This window comes from Phymastichus coffea, unplaced genomic scaffold, assembly GCF_024137745.1.
Source record: "Phymastichus coffea isolate CEN01 unplaced genomic scaffold, Cenicafe_Pcof_1.1 PCOF00047, whole genome shotgun sequence".
Lineage (NCBI taxonomy): Eukaryota > Metazoa > Arthropoda > Insecta > Hymenoptera > Eulophidae > Phymastichus > Phymastichus coffea.
The window spans coordinates 1,679,905-1,700,679 of record NW_026706858.1 but is presented as its reverse complement, the minus strand read 5'-3'; the positions used below and the strand labels follow the sequence as shown (position 1 = coordinate 1,700,679).

The 20,775-nt window shown below is 50.8% G+C and overlaps 1 protein-coding gene across 6 annotated transcripts; it reads right to left on the bottom strand.

Annotated features, from left to right (window-relative positions):
- Positions 1-149: 149 nt before the first annotated feature.
- LOC131665097 (neuronal PAS domain-containing protein 2-like) lies at positions 150-20,630 on the bottom strand. Of its 6 annotated transcripts, none has more exons than XM_058936721.1 (13): positions 20,128-20,630; positions 17,095-17,183; positions 6,970-7,139; positions 6,820-6,893; positions 6,236-6,334; positions 5,096-5,438; positions 4,518-5,004; positions 4,354-4,450; positions 3,810-4,284; positions 3,550-3,731; positions 3,168-3,474; positions 3,039-3,086; positions 150-2,957 (listed from the first exon to the last, which is right to left on the bottom strand). In XM_058936721.1, the coding sequence occupies exons 2-13, from the start codon at positions 17,172-17,174 to the stop codon at positions 2,902-2,904; spliced, it is 2,418 nt and encodes an 805-aa protein (XP_058792704.1). In that variant the 5' UTR covers positions 17,175-17,183; positions 20,128-20,630; the 3' UTR covers positions 150-2,901. The 6 variants fall into 6 exon arrangements, with proteins under 6 accessions (XP_058792704.1, XP_058792703.1, XP_058792700.1 ...); XM_058936720.1 differs by lacking the exons at positions 17,095-17,183; positions 20,128-20,630 and adding an exon at positions 14,474-15,329 and having other exon boundaries at positions 4,518-4,668; positions 4,744-5,004; XM_058936717.1 differs by lacking the exons at positions 17,095-17,183; positions 20,128-20,630 and adding an exon at positions 14,474-15,343 and having other exon boundaries at positions 3,168-3,471.
- Positions 20,631-20,775: the final 145 nt, after the last annotated feature.

Here is a 20,775-nt window from a genome sequence, read left to right as displayed (position 1 = left end):
TTCTGTAAATAACGATTCTCCATTTATAATATCTTCTCTATTATTTTTCATAATGTTTACACTTATTTTTTTTTCTTATATCAGGCATTTACAAAAATGTTCCAACTCTACGAAGTCTTGATAATTCAGTCTTGACACAATAACTTTGATGTTTACAATGATTCCCAATCATCGTAAAGAAATAATTATTTGTTATACGATAATAATAGTAATAATAATATTAATTCACCTTTATCTCCTTCTAATTTAAATTTTTTCCCATTTTTCTTCTTTCTTTTGAAATTACGTTTTTAATTTTACGATAATTGTTTGTTTTCAGTTTAACGTAACAAAAATAGTAAAGAATTTATATGTATATATGCCAAATCAACGATTTTAATTTAAAATTTATATAAACAAATAAAAGATTACATTATCAAGAACTCTATTAATTTGACAGGTACATGTGTACATACAATTTCCAGCGATTTAGAGCATATAGGTTGAATACGTAACTCATGACGTGCTACACATAATTATTAACTAAATACTAATAAACATTCCTGGTGCGATATTCAACAAAAATAAAATTTTGATAAGGTTCTGAAAAGAAACTTCTTAAAGTACTATGTAGATTGCTATTAGGTTTTCTAAAATTAAAAATGGGACAATTTCTTTACTGCAGTAAAAGTAATTTTCATTATTTTTTAATAATCGACTAGAAAACTGAATTTCGAATTCAGTAACACAATATTAATAAATATTACATGTTCTTCATATTACATATGACAGAATATGATTTAATTTTGCATTAGTAGCACGTCACGCGCAGACAAATCGGAAAAGTTATTATTTTCATTATGTCGATCATTGTAACTTCATTGAGAATTACCAAGAAAATAAGTAATCACTGAGGATCTGCTTCATGGACAGTCCGAGTTTCCTCAACGAACTAGTTGTCTCTCTCTTTTTTTAACCAATCATTAAGTACAAGGTTTCTACTGACAAAGTCTTATGTTTTTAACAAGAAATATAAAAGAAAACGCATCAAACGCTGGCTGGTAAATTAAACACATTTGAAAGCTGCAACAGTAATAATGATGTGTCCAGACAACCTCATTCCTGAGAAAACTTCAACTTTCTGACTGCAAGCTTAACCGGTAAATAGTTTTGTAAATCTGCGAGTATATCAAGTATCTCTCTTCTATTCACAGTATTTGCAAATTCAATCAAACAACATTTTTGCCTTTTTCAATGCCTGTCAAAACTGGAAACATGTAACTATATACAGAGCATGGCCGTTTTTCACCATTATTGCCCAATTTCGTTAATTTTTTTCCAATTGATTGGATTCACAAGTTACATTTGAGAAGGTACGAGAGAACACTGAGATTACGAATGAAGTGAGTTTTTCTTTATACAAAATCATCATTGCAAATACTTTACAGCAATGAGACGATCGACAATCTATACAATACAGTATTAGACGGAAATATAATCATTTTCCTCGATTACAATAACACTATATTACAGTCGTAACGACGAATTACATAAGAAACAGTTATTTATAGTAAAAAAGACATTTTTTATTTGACATATCGATCGTATCATCATCTGTCACCTTCATAATATACAATATCTTATTAATACGGTAATATTTTAATAATAATATATTAATTATTATGTCAGTGGTAATAATAATAATAATGATAATAATAATAATAATAATAGCAATAGCAATATTAATAGTAATGATAATAATAATAACAAACGTACTTTCAATATTTTTGAAGCATGTAAAAAAAAAACTTGCAGGAGCTCAATAGACGTAAACATTCGCGCGCTAAAAACAATTAACGTAAAAATCAATTGTACAATGCTTTAACTACAAACAATAATATAATTATTGAAGTCAACCGATAATTTCGCAAGAAAATCCAAGAAAAGTGCAAACGTAAATCTGTCGATGTCTTTGAAGTTATTTTATTCTGTTACGGAAGTTTGTTGGTTTTGGAAAATCTTGCGATCATGCACTATTGTTACATTGCAGTCTTACGATGAACTAATTAAAAAAACAATGGCAACGATTTTCAGAATTAGAACGGTTTCAAGACTAACGCATATTATTTTGTAAACCTAACATAACGTACAACATTATTTTATATCTTGTCACATTTTGCACTCAGTTCAAATTCCATACGCGCCCGTACGTAAGAGGTCGAACACCGTCTGGTAGGTTTCTTTTTCTTAAACACTACTTAACTATGTACAATATTTTAGCAAGTTGTCGTCGATATCTTGTGGTTGCCTAGTCTTTTCAATTGAAAAACCAAAAGAATTTCATTATGAAAGAATTCTCATCACATGATAATCTGTTGATTACGTCATTTTGTACAATTACAGTCGGTCGACTAGACACGGCATAAATTTATATGGCGAATTCTAGAGATGGCATAATTCTATTTTCTTTTAATTTTTATTCATTGTAAAATTTTAATTAGATGGCAAAATAAGTTATTTTGACAACAATCTTTAAAATCACTTGAATAATATCCGATTTCAATTACGTTTTAATCACTGCAACGCCGAATAAACGACTACTGTATTGAGTTTAACTCTAGTAGTAACCTCTCTAACTATTGTATCTTGTGCTCTGAACAAATAAAACATTGTTAACGGGCATTGGTCGTTCATTTCAGAAATTTAAGGTCATATAAATCCTTTCATTACATGCCGCTGTGCCACGCTTGAATTATTGATTTTTCAATAACCGTTCAGATGTGATTCTCATATGCACTAAGTGATATCTTTAAGCGTAAGTAGTTTTACGATTGATAACGGCAGCGCCACGCAATAGACACTTTTTTGATTGTATGCCTATGACGTTGCCTCTTGAAATGATGTTCACTCTATTCAGTTGAATCAATCTCTTAAATCACTAGTTGGATACTGACAAATATTTACTTCTTCTCCGGTTCCTTATAATTAAAATAAAAACAATATTAATGCACTGCAATCCATCTGCAGAGTGACAGTATGCGATAATATAATTTATATACCTTCAAGAGTTATCGTTTGTGGAAGATTTGTCAATAGTTTAATTACTTCTGTAATGAAAACAATCAATTCAATTAACATTTTCTGAATGAATAAGTTTTTTTGAGTACTGGATAGAGAAAAATATATACCTGGATTGTTAGGTATGCTTGGATTTAGTTCGTCTGAAAATTCTTTCAATTCTATGAAAGAGTCATCCGTGGAGGCAAGAGCTATCGAATCGGTATCGATTTGTTGAAAAGTAGCTGGTACATCTTGCAAGTCAGCTCTCAAAGACGTAGACTGAACTTCGATGTATGCCGGGAAACTAATTTCTCCGTTGACAAAATCGTTTACATTTACCAACTCGACAGTCACACAATTTTCCGTTCCTTTCTTCTTGGACGTTACTTGCTCATCTTCATCATCGTATGACCTTTTTAAGTTCACTTGCTGCTGCTACGAAAAGAAAATTTTTAATGAACAACTCATTAACGATTAATACTAAAATGGATTGAGTGTGACTACATTTACCAAGTTACTGTCGTACGGTGTACTCGGTTGAACGTAATCAGTAACAAGGTTAGTTTGTAAATTATAAGATGCAGCGGCATCAGATGTGTCGATGGAGGCCGTGGCATTTGTACTCAAATCATCCTCTACTGTGAGAGACTCGGAGTAAGTTTTCGATTCACTTGGATTCGTCGACGCGGAAGCTAGAAAAAATGCAAGAACAGATAAGTTTTATTGGTTCTACGATGTTGGAGCGTGAAAAGCTGCTGCACTACACGTACCTTTGTCCGTCGTCAGAGCAGTAGGTTTAACCGCAATAGTAGGGCTCGTGGGATCTTCCAACTCTGGAATCCTCTTTTCGCCAACAGAACTGACCCTCTCGCCATGCCTCGCGGGATAATCCGTCGGCGAGTCTGCGGACGTACACGCGGAAGGGCTTTGTTTGCCTTTGCCTTTGCCAGTTGCTTTGCCAGCAGCTTTACCCTTGCCGCCTTTGCCACCCTTGCCGAAGTAAATGTTATCGACATCTTTGATGCCGGCCTGATTGGCATGAACGCTCGGAGGAGGCAGCTTTTGGGAGTAAAACATGGCTCTCGAGAAGAGCTCATCGGGACAGGGCGCTTCGTTGTTGACCGTCGCCGGCAGATCGCTGACCAGTTCGTTGATCGCTTGTTCCAGCTGATCCGGCTCGTCCATAGTCGGTGCTATCGACATTGTGCTCGTGCACTCTGTGTCCGATTCCTGCTGAATGATTATCTATGAAATGATCGATGGGTCGTAATTAACGTACGGGCCACGAGCCAATCGTGGCAATGGTTGACTTACAAAGCCGCTGTCGTTCCCCTGAATGGCTCTCGAGCCGTTGATCGTCGCGGAGTACCTCTTTTTCATCTCGGCGATGAGTTCCTCGCCCTCCTCTTGTCTGCAAGAAAAAACAAAGACGGTATTGGAGGATCGAGTCGGGCAAGCCCAGCTCGAGGAGAACGTACGACGTAAGCGTGTTGATGCAGATGAACGAGGAAACGTTTTTGGTTTCCTCATCGAACTCCAGGTAACCGTGAGTGCGCAGGTAGATGTATTGGCCGGTCTTGGCTATCAGCCTGTAGCAGGACGAGCCGTAGGGCGTGCCGTGATCGTACACTGCAACAAGGCGTCGGGGATGAGTGGTGAGTAAGCCGCTCGCCGAGGGAGCTCGGGAGTAGCGGGGGCACTTACTGTGGCGGAGAGCGACGATGGTCCACCTGACGTCGTCTTTGTGCATGAACTTGAAGGCGCTCGTACCGGAGACCTCTTGGGCCATATAGCCGGCCACGATGGATATCCGGTGGTCGCAGAAGATTATTCGGCCGTCGACCAAGTGGCGCGTGTAGTATTCGTTCCTGTTGTGCACCAAGTAGGGCAGCTCGGAGACGGACTTTCTCTGCAGCAGCCTGGCCGTGCCGGTGAAGATAATGTCGTTGCTGGTCAGGTTGCTCACTGCGCATTCATTGAATGCAAACGGTCAGAAAGCACGTCGCAACGCAAGCCAGATAAGTGCCACTAGCGAATAATAATGAATTGCGCGTACACTTCTTGGCTTTGCCACCGTTGGCTTGCTCCTGCAGCATCCTCTCGCTGGAGAGCTTGAGCACGCCCGACAGCTGTATGTACTCGTAGTGCACCGCCTCCCTGCGCGAGTTAGTGCGCACGGACATCCTCACGTTGAAGACGCGTCGCTGCGAGCGGAACTGCCGATAGTCCGGTTGGTAGGTCGCGCTGTCGTCGGACGACGAGTTGGAGTTGTCTTCGACCGAGTCGGAGCTGCTGACGAGGGCCGGCAGTAAGCTGGTGTCCGGCGTCAGCTGGCGTTTCAACTCGTCCTTGTCGTCCTCGTAGACGTAGTTGAATAACGATTCGCCCATCAAGTCCGTCTGCGGCGATAAGCGCACCTACGTCAGCCTCGTTTTCCTAGCGGGGCGTCGACGAGCCATGATTGCTCGACCCCTCAACGGGCGCAAGGAGAACGGGCGATCACTTGCAGAGCCGCTAACGAGCCCCCCCCCCCCCCGCATACTCGTTATTTAAGCTGATTAGGGAAAGCGCTGCTTCTACTTTCACCGTGCATCGGCATAACCAATGAACCGATGACGTCCTGGACGAATGCGAACAGGGCGCGACGTCGCTGTCACCAGGCAACTCGGCCGCGGATCTACGGCCAAGCTTCGAGGGATCAAAGTGAAGTCAGGCATGCGCGCACATCTCGTGATCGCGTAGCGTTGTTTACCTCTCATCGCCGAAATTCGCTCGCGTTAACGGGGTTGCGCGCAGACGCGCGAGCGGGCGCGAAGTGAAGCGAGAGAAGAAGAGAAACTTGCCGGTGAGAAAAGACGAAAGATGAGGAAAAAAGTAAAAGAAAATGGTAGACCGCGCGCCTGCAGAGTTTTCCAGGGGCTGCACAAGGGTTGCCATGGCAGCGCTTCGCTCGCTCTGCATTCGCCTGGCTCTTGATCGATAATTCCCGCAACCGTTGCTGCGTGTGCGAACTCAAGGTCGCGACTCGCCGAACTGCAGCTATCGACTAGCTGACCGCGCAGCTCCCCTCGCGGAGCTGTCGCTGTCACGACGCCCCCGTCGGTGTTTACGCACGATGCGAATAGTGGCCGATCGCAGATAACCGAGCGCACCGTGGAGGAGCGCGACAATGTAGATCGACGCCTTTAAGATTTACCTGTTCGTGGCCGAGATGCTTCTCCACGTGCCGGCTGACGTAGATGATCTTGCCGCTGGTCGTTAGCACCAGCAGGAAACTCAAATTTCCCGCCAGATCCTGCAATCAGGCAATTGCCATTTAGCCTTCCTTCCGTCCCCGATCGCTATTCTAGCTTAATGCTACTGGACTTGCGTCAGCCGAGACATTCTCCGCGTGAGAATTCACGGAGTATCACCGACTCCGCAGAAACGATTCTACGGCAATTTTTCGTTATTTCGCTCAAAACCGTGCTATTCCACATTTTTTCATTTGAAATGGACACCTTTCCGCTCATAGTTTTGAATGTCAGCAGCGTCAGCCGGATATTCAAAACTCATTGAAAACTAAATGCTCGCTACACAAGCACCGGAACAATACGGCGTCGGTGTCGTTTTCAACGAGAACAAAAATGAGCGTGAAACTGTCGGGCCTAGAGCCGCGAATCTCGGCGATCCGGCGAGAGGCAGAGACGGCACCGTCAGCGGGCGCATTAGCAGGCATTCGTATGTCGGGTGCGTGCAGCGCGGGTCGTACTGACTGGCAATGAGCCCCGCACGACTTACTTCGAGCAGCCGGTCCTCGAGATCGATGTCGCTGTACTTGGACGGGAGGAACTCGCCGCTAGGCCTGCCCAATGCTGCAAAACACAGACACAGGCGCACGGTTAGAGCTCCGTGCGGCTGGGCCCCGCTCTCGAGCGCGCGTATACTCACTGTAGTGCATCCGGATATAGTTGGCGGCCAGCCTCAGGATGGATATCTTGTCGCGCTTGCGGGATCCGCCGCTGGAGACGGCCGGCACCAGCGTCGCCATCGCTTGGATCTGCGTGTTGAGGTTGTCCCGCCGGTGTTTTTCCGCGGCGTTGCGCGACGCTCGCGGATTGCTGAAAGGGAAAGCAGAGTCGTTAATCGCTAACGGTGCACTGCTGCTCGAATGAACAGCCGCCCATCAAATTATTGACGTATCGTGACACTATGTACGAGTGTATGATATTTCGCGGTGACATGCAGTGGCAGTACTTGCTGGACACAGCTTTCCTCAGTGAAAGTAAAAGACGCAAAACAACGATTACTCAATCCTCTATCATCTGTCTTAATTAAAGCCTTTCGAGCAAAATCTGTAACTCCATCCGCTGGCAAATGCACTAACACATCTGCTTTTCCTTATAACCGAATGCATCCTTCGATCGCACGCTTACTAATGCACAAGTGCGTGAACAAACATAATTTCAATTCATTTACAGAAGAGCAGCATTCTCGCCACAACGTGGTTATGTTACCACATTAGTATTAACTTTCATTTCAGTATTTATTTCATCATTCCTTGCCTTTTTTTTCATAAAGTAAAATGGGTTTTCTTTTTTTACTTCTTTTTCGCATAAGTGGGCGTTCCTTAATTGTTTTTCAATCCTTCATTCTTTCAATTTTATTTCATCGTGCGGATCAAACTAAAAATATTAAAAATAAAATCCTAGGTGACGATGCCAGCTAGGATATGACGGCCTGCTTCAGTTCACAACAGTACTGACGTCAGGCGGATTCCACATCTATTTATAATAAAATGTACGAAGCCTAGATTTCGATCCGATAGCGGATAGATAATCATCGCAAATAGACCGCGATCCCGATTAAGAAATAGAACAAAGTACAAAAATACAATTCACATTTGTGATACACAAAGAGCGCAAGATAATTAAATCAGCTGAAATCAGCTGATAAGAGAGTGAGACGTCGTTGTCAGTTGGGCGAAGCTCAAGTTTCGGCGAGTATTAAGTTAGTTTGCTATTGCACAGCTGCTGAATGAAGGCAAAACAGACGATCGATTTCCAAGATGTCCTCCTCCTCGGTTCGGCCCGCGAGAGCGTGCGAACTTCCAGACCGAGTATCTGAAAATTGTCCACGGCTGAGCACGGCGCCGACAAAAATAGCCGCAGCTAATCTCCGAAGTTTGGGCGCCGGAGCCCCCTTAATCGGCGGAACGTCGTTCGCTCGGTCCGAAGCCTCGCGAAACTCTGGCTCGTGAAAGATTGATCGCGCTCAATTGGCGTCTGGCGAGGGCGTATCGATCGCCGGGGCTAAAAGAAAACTCGGCGTCGGCCAAAATAAGCGACGCGCCCATAGGTAGCTCGGACTTTTATTTGGAAGCCGAGCGAGCGAGACAGCCGGCGTCCCAGAGTCTCGCGAGCTCGGCGGCCTCTGCGCGCGCGAGTCAACAACGCCCGTGGCCCCCGATAACGCAGCGCAGAGCGGCTTCGTTAGCTGGATAAGCGCGGCGAGCGCCGACGCCGGCTGACAACTTGTTGCACACTATGCTACGCGCACTGCATTCGCATTGCGCAGTGTCCAACAAGTTGCCAGCCGGCGCCGCTCGGTTCCACCTCGTCCCGATAGGCCAATCAGAAGAGCAGCAATCCAAGGGATGGATGAAGCATACGCGGGCCGATCTGCATCGAACGTAGCCACAATTCGGTCTTGCGCTCGATTACTTTCTTTCGTCGGTTATTGCAATGAAAAGTACCAACAACCCTCGATAATGATCATTCGTTTAACGTGTCGAATATTTATTGCAAAAAGAATTCTTTCAAAAGTTTATTCGTATTCAAAAAGAAAACTCTGATTCTTAGAAAAGATCATGTACTTGCTATCATCGAATAAACTAACTGTAATTTATTATTTACTGCACTATGTTAACCTTTACTCACTGAATATTAAATGTTATTTTGCTAATGTTCATTGGCGATGAAAATTTCTATTACCTAGGAATACAAGAGATACAATGACGATTGACCTTGCTCAAGGTCAAGATTGATAATGACTAGAGTAATATTTATAATTCTTGAAGCTAGCCCAGATTAAAAAAAAAAAAAAAAGAAATATCGAAATTGGCGCAAAAGTAATATCGAAATAATTAGTTAGTTACCGAGATACGCTCACATCTTTCGAGCGCATCAGTTTGAACGCGGGATTCCAGTCTTTTCCGAGTCTTCGGTATATGCCTCATTATCAGTGAAAAAGTGACGAATTCATTAAAACGTAGCAAAGCATTAAAAACATTGAGGCTTTCCACTATTGAAAGCCGCTAGATTTATCGTTTCATCGTTATAATTATGTACGACTTGTAATTATCGAAAATACATTTTTCGTTTAAAATCTTCGTTGCGAATCCAGCTATTCTAATTTTTAAATTGGCCATTTGTGCAATGCAAAAAAAAAAACTGATGGAAAATCTGGAGATAGGTTTTGCTTGAGCTATCGATCCACGTTGCCTCGAAGAGTCCTGGATAGATTCCATTCATCCCTCGATTTTCGCAGGAAATATATCCTCTTGATTGGCCTATACGAATATATAGCGCGCCGTAATTGAAGCGAGCGGCTATCGGTGCTGTTTTCCTCGCTAATATGCGTCGATCTTTCGAGAGCGACCACTCCGATCAGTCTTGCGCGGGCCGGATGCATCGTAAATTCGCGCGAAACAATAAACGCCCGACGGCGAGAGTCGAAGAGTGGAGCGACGGTCGTAAATTCAGCGGCGAGTCCGCGGCTGCAGGAGTGCACGGAGAGAACATCCATCGGGGCGTGTCAGTCTACCGTGGCAGATCCGCCAGATACAGAGCTTACGTAAATCAACTACGCGGCGATTATTTATAATCGCGCTCGGCGATGAAAAAAACAAGGCGCGCGAGAGGCGGCGGCGAGTGCAAGGCGAGCGGACGGAGCCTCGGGGTCGAGGCGCCGCGGAGGGAGGCTTTTTTGCCCCCTTTCGCCGTCCAGCGGGGCGCCCTCTCGAGTCGAGTCGTCAAGGTCGAGCGCGTTCGACGTGGAGTATCGCAAAAAGCGCTATCGACGTGCGTCGTGCCGGCCTCGCCGGCAGCGATGATAAGTTGTTTTCTTTTTCGCAGGCCGCTTCGCTCGGAACTCGCGGCTGTATTTCGTCGGCGACGCGGTCGAGGGGGGCGCTCCCGACGCAGCATCGAAAATAAGGTCGATTCGCCGTCGCGCTCGCGCTGTCGACGGCTTATCGTTGCTCAATAAATTAACACGCGCGCCGCGAACAAAGAATAATACCATAAATGACGTCGGCCCGGCAAACACGGCCACGCAATGACGCCGAGTGCGCGGACCTATCGCAGCCGGTCGTGGCTCCCGGCGTCGGGTCCGAGCGACAACCGCGCTCGACTCGGCTGCTCGAGGAGGCGGTCGTCCGCGTCCGCCGCGCGGCCGATCGAATATTCACGAAAGTGAATGCTCGTCTGCTCGGGCAGCGCCGATCATTTCGACATTGGCGCTCCACGGCTCGCTCCATTCCACTTATGCAAATAATAATAAAATAGAAATGAGCACTACGGAAATTTCCTTCTGGGCCGCGGCTGCACGGCGCGCTCACGCAAGCGCAGTCCGAATGTCGATCGCGCGACCAGCTGACTGTTAAATATTACAGAGCGGCCGATGACGTGTGAGCGCGAGGCGGTAGGGTAGGGGGCCACCCCTGCGAAAATGTCTTTTCGCGGAAAGCATCGAGCCTCCTCCCCGTGAAAGTTGGCGCTGGCTCGAGTCGGACTACGCGTCGCGTCCTGCCCCGCTCGCTCTCCGGCGCTGTCCGCCGATCGAAATGACACGGCCCGCAGGAGGGAGGAGGGTGGGAGAACTACGACCCTGCGCGTACGCACGAAACGCTAAGTGTCGAATAAACACGCCCAACGATTTTATCGCGCGCGAAGCGAGACCTTGAAGAGTTCAGTCAACTTGGCTATATATATAATATATATTGAGCCACTTCGTAGGCTCGTATCGCTCGACTTGATCTTGTTTTGCAGGCCGCATATGCCGCGCCTCGTGCAGCCCGAATAGGCGGCAAGAGCACGGCGTTGGCCTAGGACCGATCCGCGGCTCAGCTTGCAGCGGTCCACCTCGGCGGCCGACTGGGCGGAGCCGGCCGAGCGACGGAGGGTGGCCCGGCCTTGGCGCTCTTCTGACCCCGTTCCGCTGACTCGGCGAGAGCGCGATCGACACCTGCCAGCGCGCTCCCTCGAGCAGTGGTGTTCGTGCCGGGCGAAGCCAGCCGCCTTATCGCCGGCACACTAAATAATCGGGCGCGCGATTGCCTGCGCGACTCTCTCTCTCTCTCCGACAAATAATTCGCTCGATCGAATGCAACAGCGCGCCGCGTCGAAATACACAAGGTCGCTGGATTTATTGACTCGCTGATAACGAGCCGCGCGCGCGTCTCGACGAAAAAACACACTCTCTCTCTCGCTCGCTCTCTCTCTCTCTCTCTCTCTCTCTCTCTCTCTCTCTCTCTCTCTCTTCCTCCCTCTCTCTCTCTCTCTCTCTCTCTCTGCGACACCGCGTCGTCCCATTCTCGCGAAAATATTGCTCTTTTTTTCCCCGAGCGGAGAAATTCGCGACGACGTTATCGCCGCCGCTCGAGCTTCTTCTTTCGTTTTTTTTCCGTTATATCTAAATCGACGTGGCCGCAGAGGAGAGCGATGCGCGATCGGATGTGCTGTGGCTTGCGAGCGACCCGAAGCGGTGCTTGTTTACGCGCGTTTCCGTCCGCGGGAAGGAAGTTTTGGACGCACCGTGGCTCGAGGTAGCGCCGTGTAGCGTTCTCTGTCCGTCGTCGCCGGCGATCAGTCAACTTCTCTCTCCGTCGGGGCGTTCGCAATAATTCCATGCGTCGCTCTTTCGCGCGCGTATTCACGCGGACAGGTGTGCGCACGCGACACGTTCGAGCGTCGGATGATCGACAGCCGCACGGGAATCAGGCATTAAATACGTATTTATAGCAGTCTCGCCGAATGGCACTCGTAGCTGTGTTTGGCTGCCGTTGCTACGAGCGATACAGCTCGCTCTTCCGACTCGGTCGTGTTTGCCGAAAGCCGGACTTGCGAATGACGCACTTTAGGCGAAAACGCCGCGCTCGGCTCGTTCGCGATCGAGCGGACTCGGGAGAGGGAGAGCGAGCTTTTCGTCGAAACCGGCCGAGGCGGGCGGCCGCCAGAGATGCGCCCGTCGGCACTCCCCTGGCGGAAATGCCCGGGGCGTCCGTCGCGCTGCCTCCGCGGCGACGAGAGAGCGCGCGGCCGGTCGAGCTCCGTTCCGCCGCGCTCGCGGTATCGCGCATCGCCGAAAATAGCCAGAGAGGCGAGGTGGAGGACTATCGCGCTCGGCATCGAGCGACTAGCGCGCAAAACAAGAGGAAGAGGCTGCGCGAGCCGCTCAGGGCCGCGGCCGGACAAGGCCGGAGCGCGGCGCGCCTTTCCTCCGCTTGGCCAGAGCCGCCGGCAAGGATCGGGCGTCCGAAGCGGACCAGACGGAGACGAGACGGAGCCGCCGCGGCGCAGCGCGCGAGTGGCGCGGCTCCAAGAGCGCTCGAGCCAAGTTCAAGGCCGCGCGGCCGCAAGCTCCTCGCCCCTGCTGCCCGTCCGTCGACGCGCTCGTCGCTCTCTATTTCTGTTGTTGCGCTCGCCGATATTGCAAGAGGACTCGCCGCCGCGGTCTCTCAATTCCTCAAATAAACAGCAGCTCAATAACCGCTCGCGCTCCGTCTCCGTGTCCACTTCGACATTGCCCCTCTGCCTCTCTCTTCTCCATTCGATCGTCTCGTGTATTAGCTTCGTCTTTTTTCACTCCGTCGATTCGAGGATAATCGCGCGACGGGCAAGGAGACGGACACAGGCTGGAAAAAACGCGTCCGCGGATACGTCCGATAAGATGGATCGCGCAGCCCAGAGACTGGTGGGAGTCTTTCTTTTCCTCGGCTCGAGTCGGCATCTATTTATAAGGCAGCGGCGTAAAAACGGCGGCGGAGGACCGAAGCTATGCGCCGGCAGACGTGCTCGCGAAGGAGGCACATTCCCGCGCGGTTTTTCGACATTGCGACGTAAATAATCGAACGCGACAAACACGAGCGCGCGTACGCACGCAAAGAGCCGCTGCTTTTTTATAAACGCGAAGGCTGGCCGACGAGCACGCAAGGAGGGCTCGGAGTGGGGGGTCAATAATTCGACGGCGGCACGGCGACGTGACGGCAGAGCGTCGCGGCGGTGACGTAAGTGACGAAACGAGTGCAACGCTCCTCGGATCGGCGAGAGGGAGAGCAGCGCCGCGCCAGTTCGCTCGCCGATTGATAGGCGGAAAATAAAGGCGGCCGCGTACGCGACCAGCCGGCCGATCCAAGGCCAACCGGCCGAAAACGAGGCGCTCGCGTCCCGTTGCTCCGCGTAAACAAGAAACCGGCTCCGGCGCTCGGCGGATCGCTCGCCGAGCCCGGCGCAGCATATGAATGGCGGCGGCGGCGGGGGGTGGGGGTCGCCGGCGGCAGCGATTGTATGCCTCGTACAAGCGCACGACCTACACGGACTGGATGTTACGGCGAATGACGCGCGGCCGCAAATATTTACGGCGTGTGGACGACCGCGACGGCCCAAGGCCGAACCGCTTCGGACCGGCGTCGCCAATCATCGGCGAGCAGTCGCGCCGATTGAAAGCCGCGCCAATTGCCGGCCGACCCAGTGCCGCTCGCCGAACGGAGACGATGCAGTTCGACCGGTTTTTTTTCTCGTTTTTTTCTTCGTTTTTTTTCCTTTTTTTTCGTGTTTTTTCGTTTTTTTTCGTCTTTTTTCGTCTTTTTCCTGCTCTCCCCCCTATTCAAACGAGCTGCTCGGCTCGCCACGCCCACGAAAATTTCCGATCGCCGGCCTTTGACGAATCACGCCCGGCCGGCAGAGCTTGCAGAAATCGCGGCTGCTCGATTGTCTTTCCGCGCAAACAGTAGGCTCGGCCGGCGGCTATTTATAGACGCGCGACTCCAGCGGATCGGGTGCCTGCACTCGAGGACTCGAGGACGGTCCCGTGCGTGCCGTCGCCGGCTGGCGGAGGCGCGAGAGCAAGGTGTGCCGGCGACTCGGAGACGCTCGCGGGCCGTCGGTGCATTAATCGAGAGGCGGCGGCGCGCTCGCGCGGACTTTCGAACGAAGGAAGGGGCTGCGCGCCGAAAGTGCAGATCGGGCGCGCTGGGCGGAGGGAGGGCCGGCGAGCCCTCCCGCGGGCCGCGCGCGCATGCATTATTTATGCGCCACTTTTCGCGCGCACTTTCCTCCTTCGGGCCAGATTGCCGCTGCGCACGCTGCGCGTGCTCCCACATCGGCGGCCTACGTGATCGGGAAGCGGAGCGAGAACAGGCGAGATAAGGAGGAGCCGACCGCTCGACACGAACCTGGCGCTCGCGAGCTCCGCGGCGCTCGGGGTGCTGCTCCTCTCCGGCCGCGGCTGCGGGCTGGCCTTTGGCTGCTGCTGCGGCGGCGGCGGCGGCGGCGGAGGCGGCTGCGGCGGCGGCGGCTGCGGTGCCGGCTGCGGCGGTTGCTGGTGGTGCTGCTGGTGGGGAAGGTTGTAGTAGTACATGGACGGGGAGGAGGCCACCACGGGCTGGGACTGCGGCGGCGGGAACTGGGGGTAGAGGAAGGTCGACTGCTGGACGTAGGGCTCGTCGTAGAGCCGCTGCGGCGGCACGCCGTACTGGTACTGCTGCGTCGCCTGCCACATGCTGGCGCCCCGCGCCGGGTGACTGCTCACGCAACTGGCCTCGGTCATCATAGCGGCGCGACCGTGCGGCCCAGCCGCACACGCTTGGCACCCCGACGAGGACGACGGCGCCGGTCTGGCCGGACTGATCCGAGGGCACGCGCACTCGACACGACTTTCACCCGGCACCACTCGACTAGTCGTCACTCATCGCCCGGCTCCGCGCGCGCACTCGTCGGCAGGCCGGAGCAAGGCGGGACGGCGTCCACGGGAGCTGGAGGGAGATCGAGGAAACTGACACGCGCGCGAGGCACGACGTTCGGCTGCCTACTGAGCCGACTGGCCGGCGCGCAGAGCCGCCTTTTGCCCGGGCAGCGCAGCGCAGCCGGCGACGCAGGCGCACACTGCTTGCTCGCGCGCGCTCTCTCTCTCTCTCTCTCTCTCTCTCTCCTCGCACGGCGCGAGCACCGCGTCTTGCTCGCGCCGCCTGCGCCTCCTCGGCTGCGACACGTCCGCGCGACCGATCACCGGCAGCGCTCTCTCGATAACGCGCGCGCGTGATCGATCAGCGCGACGCGGTTTTCCTTCGCACGGCCTCCGTCGCTTTCCGCGCGATGCAGCTGTTTCTCGCGACGCACTTAGCGCGGCCGCGCGCACACGTACACCGCGAGGCTCGCGTTGGCGCGCGAGCCACTCGATTCGACCTCTGCGCTCTTGCCAGGGAGCGCCCGTGTCCGTGCGCGCGACGAGTCGCAATAGGGGGGCAGAAAAAGAAGAGCGAAACGAAAGCGCGGCGATAACGAGGCCGCTTCGGACGCGCAATTTCGGATTCGCCGAACCGCGGGTCGGCGCGAAGAACGGCAGCGGACTCTCGAGCACGCCGCGCGAATCGCGCTTCTGGCAGCGAACCGGCGCTTCGCGGCTGAGTCGACGCTCTACCCTGCGGAGCCGCGCGGGCGACTCGAACAGCCATGGCGCGATCGGCGCATGGGGACTGGCGGAGCGCCTCTGTCGAAAACAAAAATGTTCGGAGGTGAGCGCACCGCGGAGCGAGAGCGGGGTTATCTCTCGCTCTCCTCATCCTCGCTCGAATTGCCGATAAGGCGCGTTCTAATCAGCCAACACTCATTCGAGCTGCTGCTGCTGCTGCTGCTGCTGCTACTGTTGCTGCTGCTGCTGTTACTGCTGCTGTTGCTGCTGTTACATGGCCTTAATTATCGGCGAACAAACACTGCCAAACATTGAGCGAAAAAGCGAGTCGGTTATCTTGCTCTGACCTGACGTTTTTTCTTTTTTTTTCTTCAACTCCGCGCCGCTCTCCTTATGATTATTTATTTCGGGCTTATCGCGCTGCAGGTGATAGCCCGCATTTGGAAAATTTTACGCACAGCGCGATTAGTTAAAGCTTGCACTCGATCGCCGATAAGCCTGTTTCGGCGATCAAATAATAGTCTTGAGTTCGACTTGTCGCGCGCTCAATCATCGCATATTATTCATGACATTGTATTCGGGAATGAAACACTGATAATGTTATCGCGAATATAACAAACAAGGTTAAAGAAAATACATAGATATCACGTGCTTCATAAATATCCGGAATATTCACTTGTAAAGAAGTAAACCTGGAGTCTATCAAAATTGCGCTTGTAAAAAAGTAAACGTAAAAATTAGCGAAGCAAAACCAGGCGCGAGAATTCAAACCACACGATTATTTTTATTTTTATTGAAATTTCGGAGTATCCGTAAATTAGGAAATGACGTGGTAATAATACTTTGAAAAGTCTATTAGACTGTTTCTATGATTATTCTCGGTCTACGTTTGGTATTTATAATAGATAATGTTTAACGAACTCGCAGTGCAACATTTCTAATCGTTTTAACGCTGGAATTTTTTCGATGCTCCGTGCGCAAAGTGCGACTTTCCCGCACGCTCGACCAAAAGCGTGCGTTCAAAATCGTACTTTGCACACGTCGTATCAAGAAATACCGTACGGCACATGTTCGGGAAAGTAGATTGTTGTCTCGTGTGGCGCTGATGCTCGAGCGAACGCACTTGTATCACAATGTACTGAATGTACTAATTTCTAGCACGAAAATCTCAGCGTGGACGTAATATTATAAAATCATTGATTTACCAATGGCCGTCGACAAGTAATGCAACTGATTGCAATTTGCAAGTAGTTTTTCGAAGTAACGCGTCCATCTGAATTTCAAAGAAAATTCAGATGAACGCGCGCGCACGCCAGCGAGATATGAAAATAGAAAAGCAGCGCAGGTGCGCTCGGGCCAAGAGAAAGTTTGGTGCCAAGTACTCACCCATTGGACGAGACGAAGCTGTCGGCCGTGGATCCCGAGGAGCACGCCCCTGCGTCCTCGTCGTCCAGGTCCTCTTTCATCGTTAGAAGCTGCAATGCAAAAGTTGCCTCTCTCGGTGATTTGTTCGCAGACAATAGCGCGCTCGTGAAGGCCAAGGCGCGGCTCGGCGGTGACAGGCCAGCCTGCGAACGAGCTCCCGACGGCCCGCGGCCGCGCGCGTGATTCAGGCGCCATCGGCGAAATCTAGTTGCGCTTGCAGTGCCGGTAACGCAAAAGTTGAGGATATCGGGCGGATCGATCGAGCCCGCATGCGCCGCCGAGGCTCACTGCAATAACGAAACTCCGGTGTCCTGACAACCATTGCCCGGATAGTGGTCGCACCCTTGAAGGGACGCACGCAACGCCAACCGCGCGGATCGCAGCTGGTGACGCGCGGCACGATAACGCACGGAGCTCGGCTGCGTCGCGACTGATAGGAATGCAGTGGAGAGCCGAGTCGAACGGGGTTGTCGACAGGCCCAATCGACAGTCCACTGCAGCGCTGCTTATCGCTCGTATCGAGAGCGCATAGCCGCTCCTTCGCACCCTGCCACGTAGGCATTTCACGTGCGCGCGCAGATAAGCGTCGAGATGCAGCTGCCGTCGCCGTACGGTTTTGTTGGTCCCACGATAACGCTCGCGAGACTCGGTCGCTGCCACCGGTCGCATACACCCTCGACTTCTAGTGGAACGCTCGAGCGAAGCCACACCATGTGCGCCGCCGACGCAGCCAAACAGTTGCCGAACGTAGCAGACGTTGAGTCTAAACGAGCTGCGTCGCCGACCAACGATATTGTGAAATGGCGATCCATCAAAGCGTTAATGTGTCGTGAGAAAAGCAGAAGACCTTGCTACAATGGACTATGGAATGGAAATGTGATTTTGTGATTTTGTGATTTGTTTTTGAAAATGACAAATAAATCGAGAAGGAAGATGTTTGTCGAGGCAAAAAATTATACGGCCTTTCTCCTTCCCCTCTCGAGAACTGCTGTAGCAATCACAATTAAAAAAAATTATTCAACGAGTGTTTTTTCCTGTGAATACTGTAATAAGCGATTGCCAATAAGCAATATTAAAGCGAAGCTGTGTTAACTGATTACACAAAATGCCGATCTAAAAATAGCCGCACTGCAGAAGCACTTCCAGATTACTTTTTTTCCAGTGGCTCGAGGAAAAAAATCCAAACAACTTTTTTTTTTACGAAGATGAAACTCCACAGTTTCAACGGGACGACGAAAGTAAGAGTGTTCGACCGCGACTTCGATTTCCATTCGTTTAAGGCCATCCGATAAACCAGCTTATCGACCTGAAAGATTCAATAATACAGGTCCTACTTCTATTTTCATAAAAATTTTTTCCTATGGCATTTCAGCTGTTTTCTTAATGCTCGAATACTTATAATAATACCCAGATTATCCGTGACAAGAGGCATCTATTTGAAGTAAACCAAGTGGTTTTTTGTTAATCCAGATCAGCTTGAATAAATTGCAGCAGCAATAACGAAGGTCGACGAACGAGCAACAGTCAGACGAGGCTCGATTGATGCCTCGGCAGGCGCGAGAGCGAAATCACGCGCGTTGCCGATCGATCGATCCGGCCTGTTTCCCAGAAGAGCAACAAGCGCGCGTCCGAGACCAAGTAGCGCACTCGCGCGTTGCCCGTGCGAGTGCGGCTCGAAGCCCACACGAGCACTGCGTTACCGATCGAGCGCCTGGAAAGCCAATGACCTCGATACCGCGGCTGACCTATATTATTGTGCTCACACCCTCGCGCTCTCCTGAGAAGGGGCCGCCTCTGACCGGCCCATCCGTCCGGTGGACATCTTCCACCGAAGTGCCGATTGCCTGCGCCACGAGCGCGGACAAAGACTTCGCTTGATGACTCGGCCCCCGTAAGAGTGGTGAGCTCGTGGGGCGCGTACATGCATGCACGCACATAGCGCGAATCAAAAACGAGACGGAGCAACGAGGCCGCAGGATGTTACGTGGGATAGAACCGCGCGGCCTTGGGCAGCATGAATGGCTCTTTTGTCGTCGCGCAATACGAAGGAAATGACGATGTCGCTGCTGTTGTGAGACGCGAGACAGAGAGAGAATAAGAGAGTCGCGCGGCTTTTTCTCTCTGTTGTTGTTTACCAGAGGCGCCACAACGATCGATCCGCTTCTTAGCGCCAGAGACATTCTGCTGTCTTCTTTGTTTTGGGGAGCCAGAACATTCCCGAAGTATTTTACGAGCCTCGTGATGTCAAACTGAGAACGGGAGAGAGAAAGAAAGCAAAGGGAGAGAAGTACATCGCGTCAAACAAATCCGCGCCCTTGAGCCAAATCTAATCGCGATCGTTCGTGGTCGAGTCACGCTTTTTACGCCGATTACACATACTCGCTCATTTTTCCGAGGCAACGGCAGCAGCGCGAGTGCGCGCGAGAGAAAGAGAGAGAGAGAGAGAGAGACAGAGAGCGAGAAAGAAATCGATCGAGGCAGTCTCGCGGCCTCTTTGTTTGTCTTGTGACGGATACTCGAGAGGTTACGCATCCGCGCGATTTGTTGTTGTAGACAAAATTTCCCGTCGAAAGGGCGACAAACTCAGATGCAGCATACGCAAAGAATTGAAAAAGCCGGTGTACGCATTGTTAAAAATATGTTCCTTGTAAACAAGGTGGCAAGTCACCGCTACAACAGTGACCTTACACAACTATATTTGTTTTGCGTGTATCCCACCGTTGGCGCACTTGTGCCGCCAAGCAGCAGCACTCGTCTTATTGCGCGCTCTCTCTCTCTCTCTCTCTCTCTCTCTCTCTCTCTCTCTCTCTCTCTCTCTCTCTCTCTCTCTCTCTCTCTCTCTCTCTCTCTGTCTCTTCTCTCTCTCGCTCGCTCCATTTTTAGATCACGAAAATCGTAAATACATATTTTTAACGGCGCCATCGCAACAACATTTACATTCTCGCCAAGGCCGTTGCCGGTGGCTGCCATGACTGTGGAGAAAAAATCACTCACAATCGTACGCTGCTGCAAGAACCACGGACAGAACTCTGGTCAGAGCCGGCTGGCACCGCTGCTGCTGCTGCTGCCTCCTCCTCCGCCTCCTCCCTCTTGCTGCTCGAGGTGGCGGTGGCACACTTGGCAAGTGGGGTGGTTCGTTTCTTTTGGGCAAAGCCGCGACAATGGCGACGGCGGCTTCTTCGTCATGAAACACTACACATCACTTCTCTCGCGCTCTCTCCTCTTGTCTCTCCTCGTCCGTCCCACTTTACACACTCACGGCGCAGCGCAGCCTTGGACTGAACTCCCCAAACTACGCGCACTAGCAACGTTTTTTTCTATGTGTACGCGCGACGAGCAGCAGCAGTAACTTATTGCACCGAAAGCAAACGAAACTGTTTTCCTAATAGAAACGGTGTGTACTCACTGTGTGCGCTTGTTACTACTATAGGCGCGCCAACCAAACGCTCTACTCTCACGATACTAACGCACACGCACGCTTTCGTACCACAGGCGCATCTGGTCCCTAGTATATGTATACGTACTTGATTGAAGGCATGGTCGAATGCACATTGTGGAGGGGGGCACGTGTGTGTGCGCGCGTAAACTATACCGCAGTAGGAGCTACGAGCGCGAGTGCGTTTATTAGCAACTTCGTCCGAG

What these genes read in the sequence shown, in the direction of transcription:
- LOC131665097 (XM_058936716.1), bottom strand. Translation starts at nt 14,850, where the DNA reads ATGATGACCGAGGCCAGTTGCGTGAGCAGTCACCCGGCGCGGGGCGCC. An exon ending in GCGGAGCTCGCGAGCGCCAG is followed by an intron (nt 7,140 to 14,473) that starts GTTCGTGTCGAG and finishes TTTCCCTTTCAG; the next exon opens with CAATCCGCGAGCGTCGCGCA. An exon ending in TGCTCTGACGACGGACAAAG is followed by an intron (nt 3,732 to 3,809) that starts GTACGTGTAGTG and finishes CATTTTTTCTAG; the next exon opens with CTTCCGCGTCGACGAATCCA.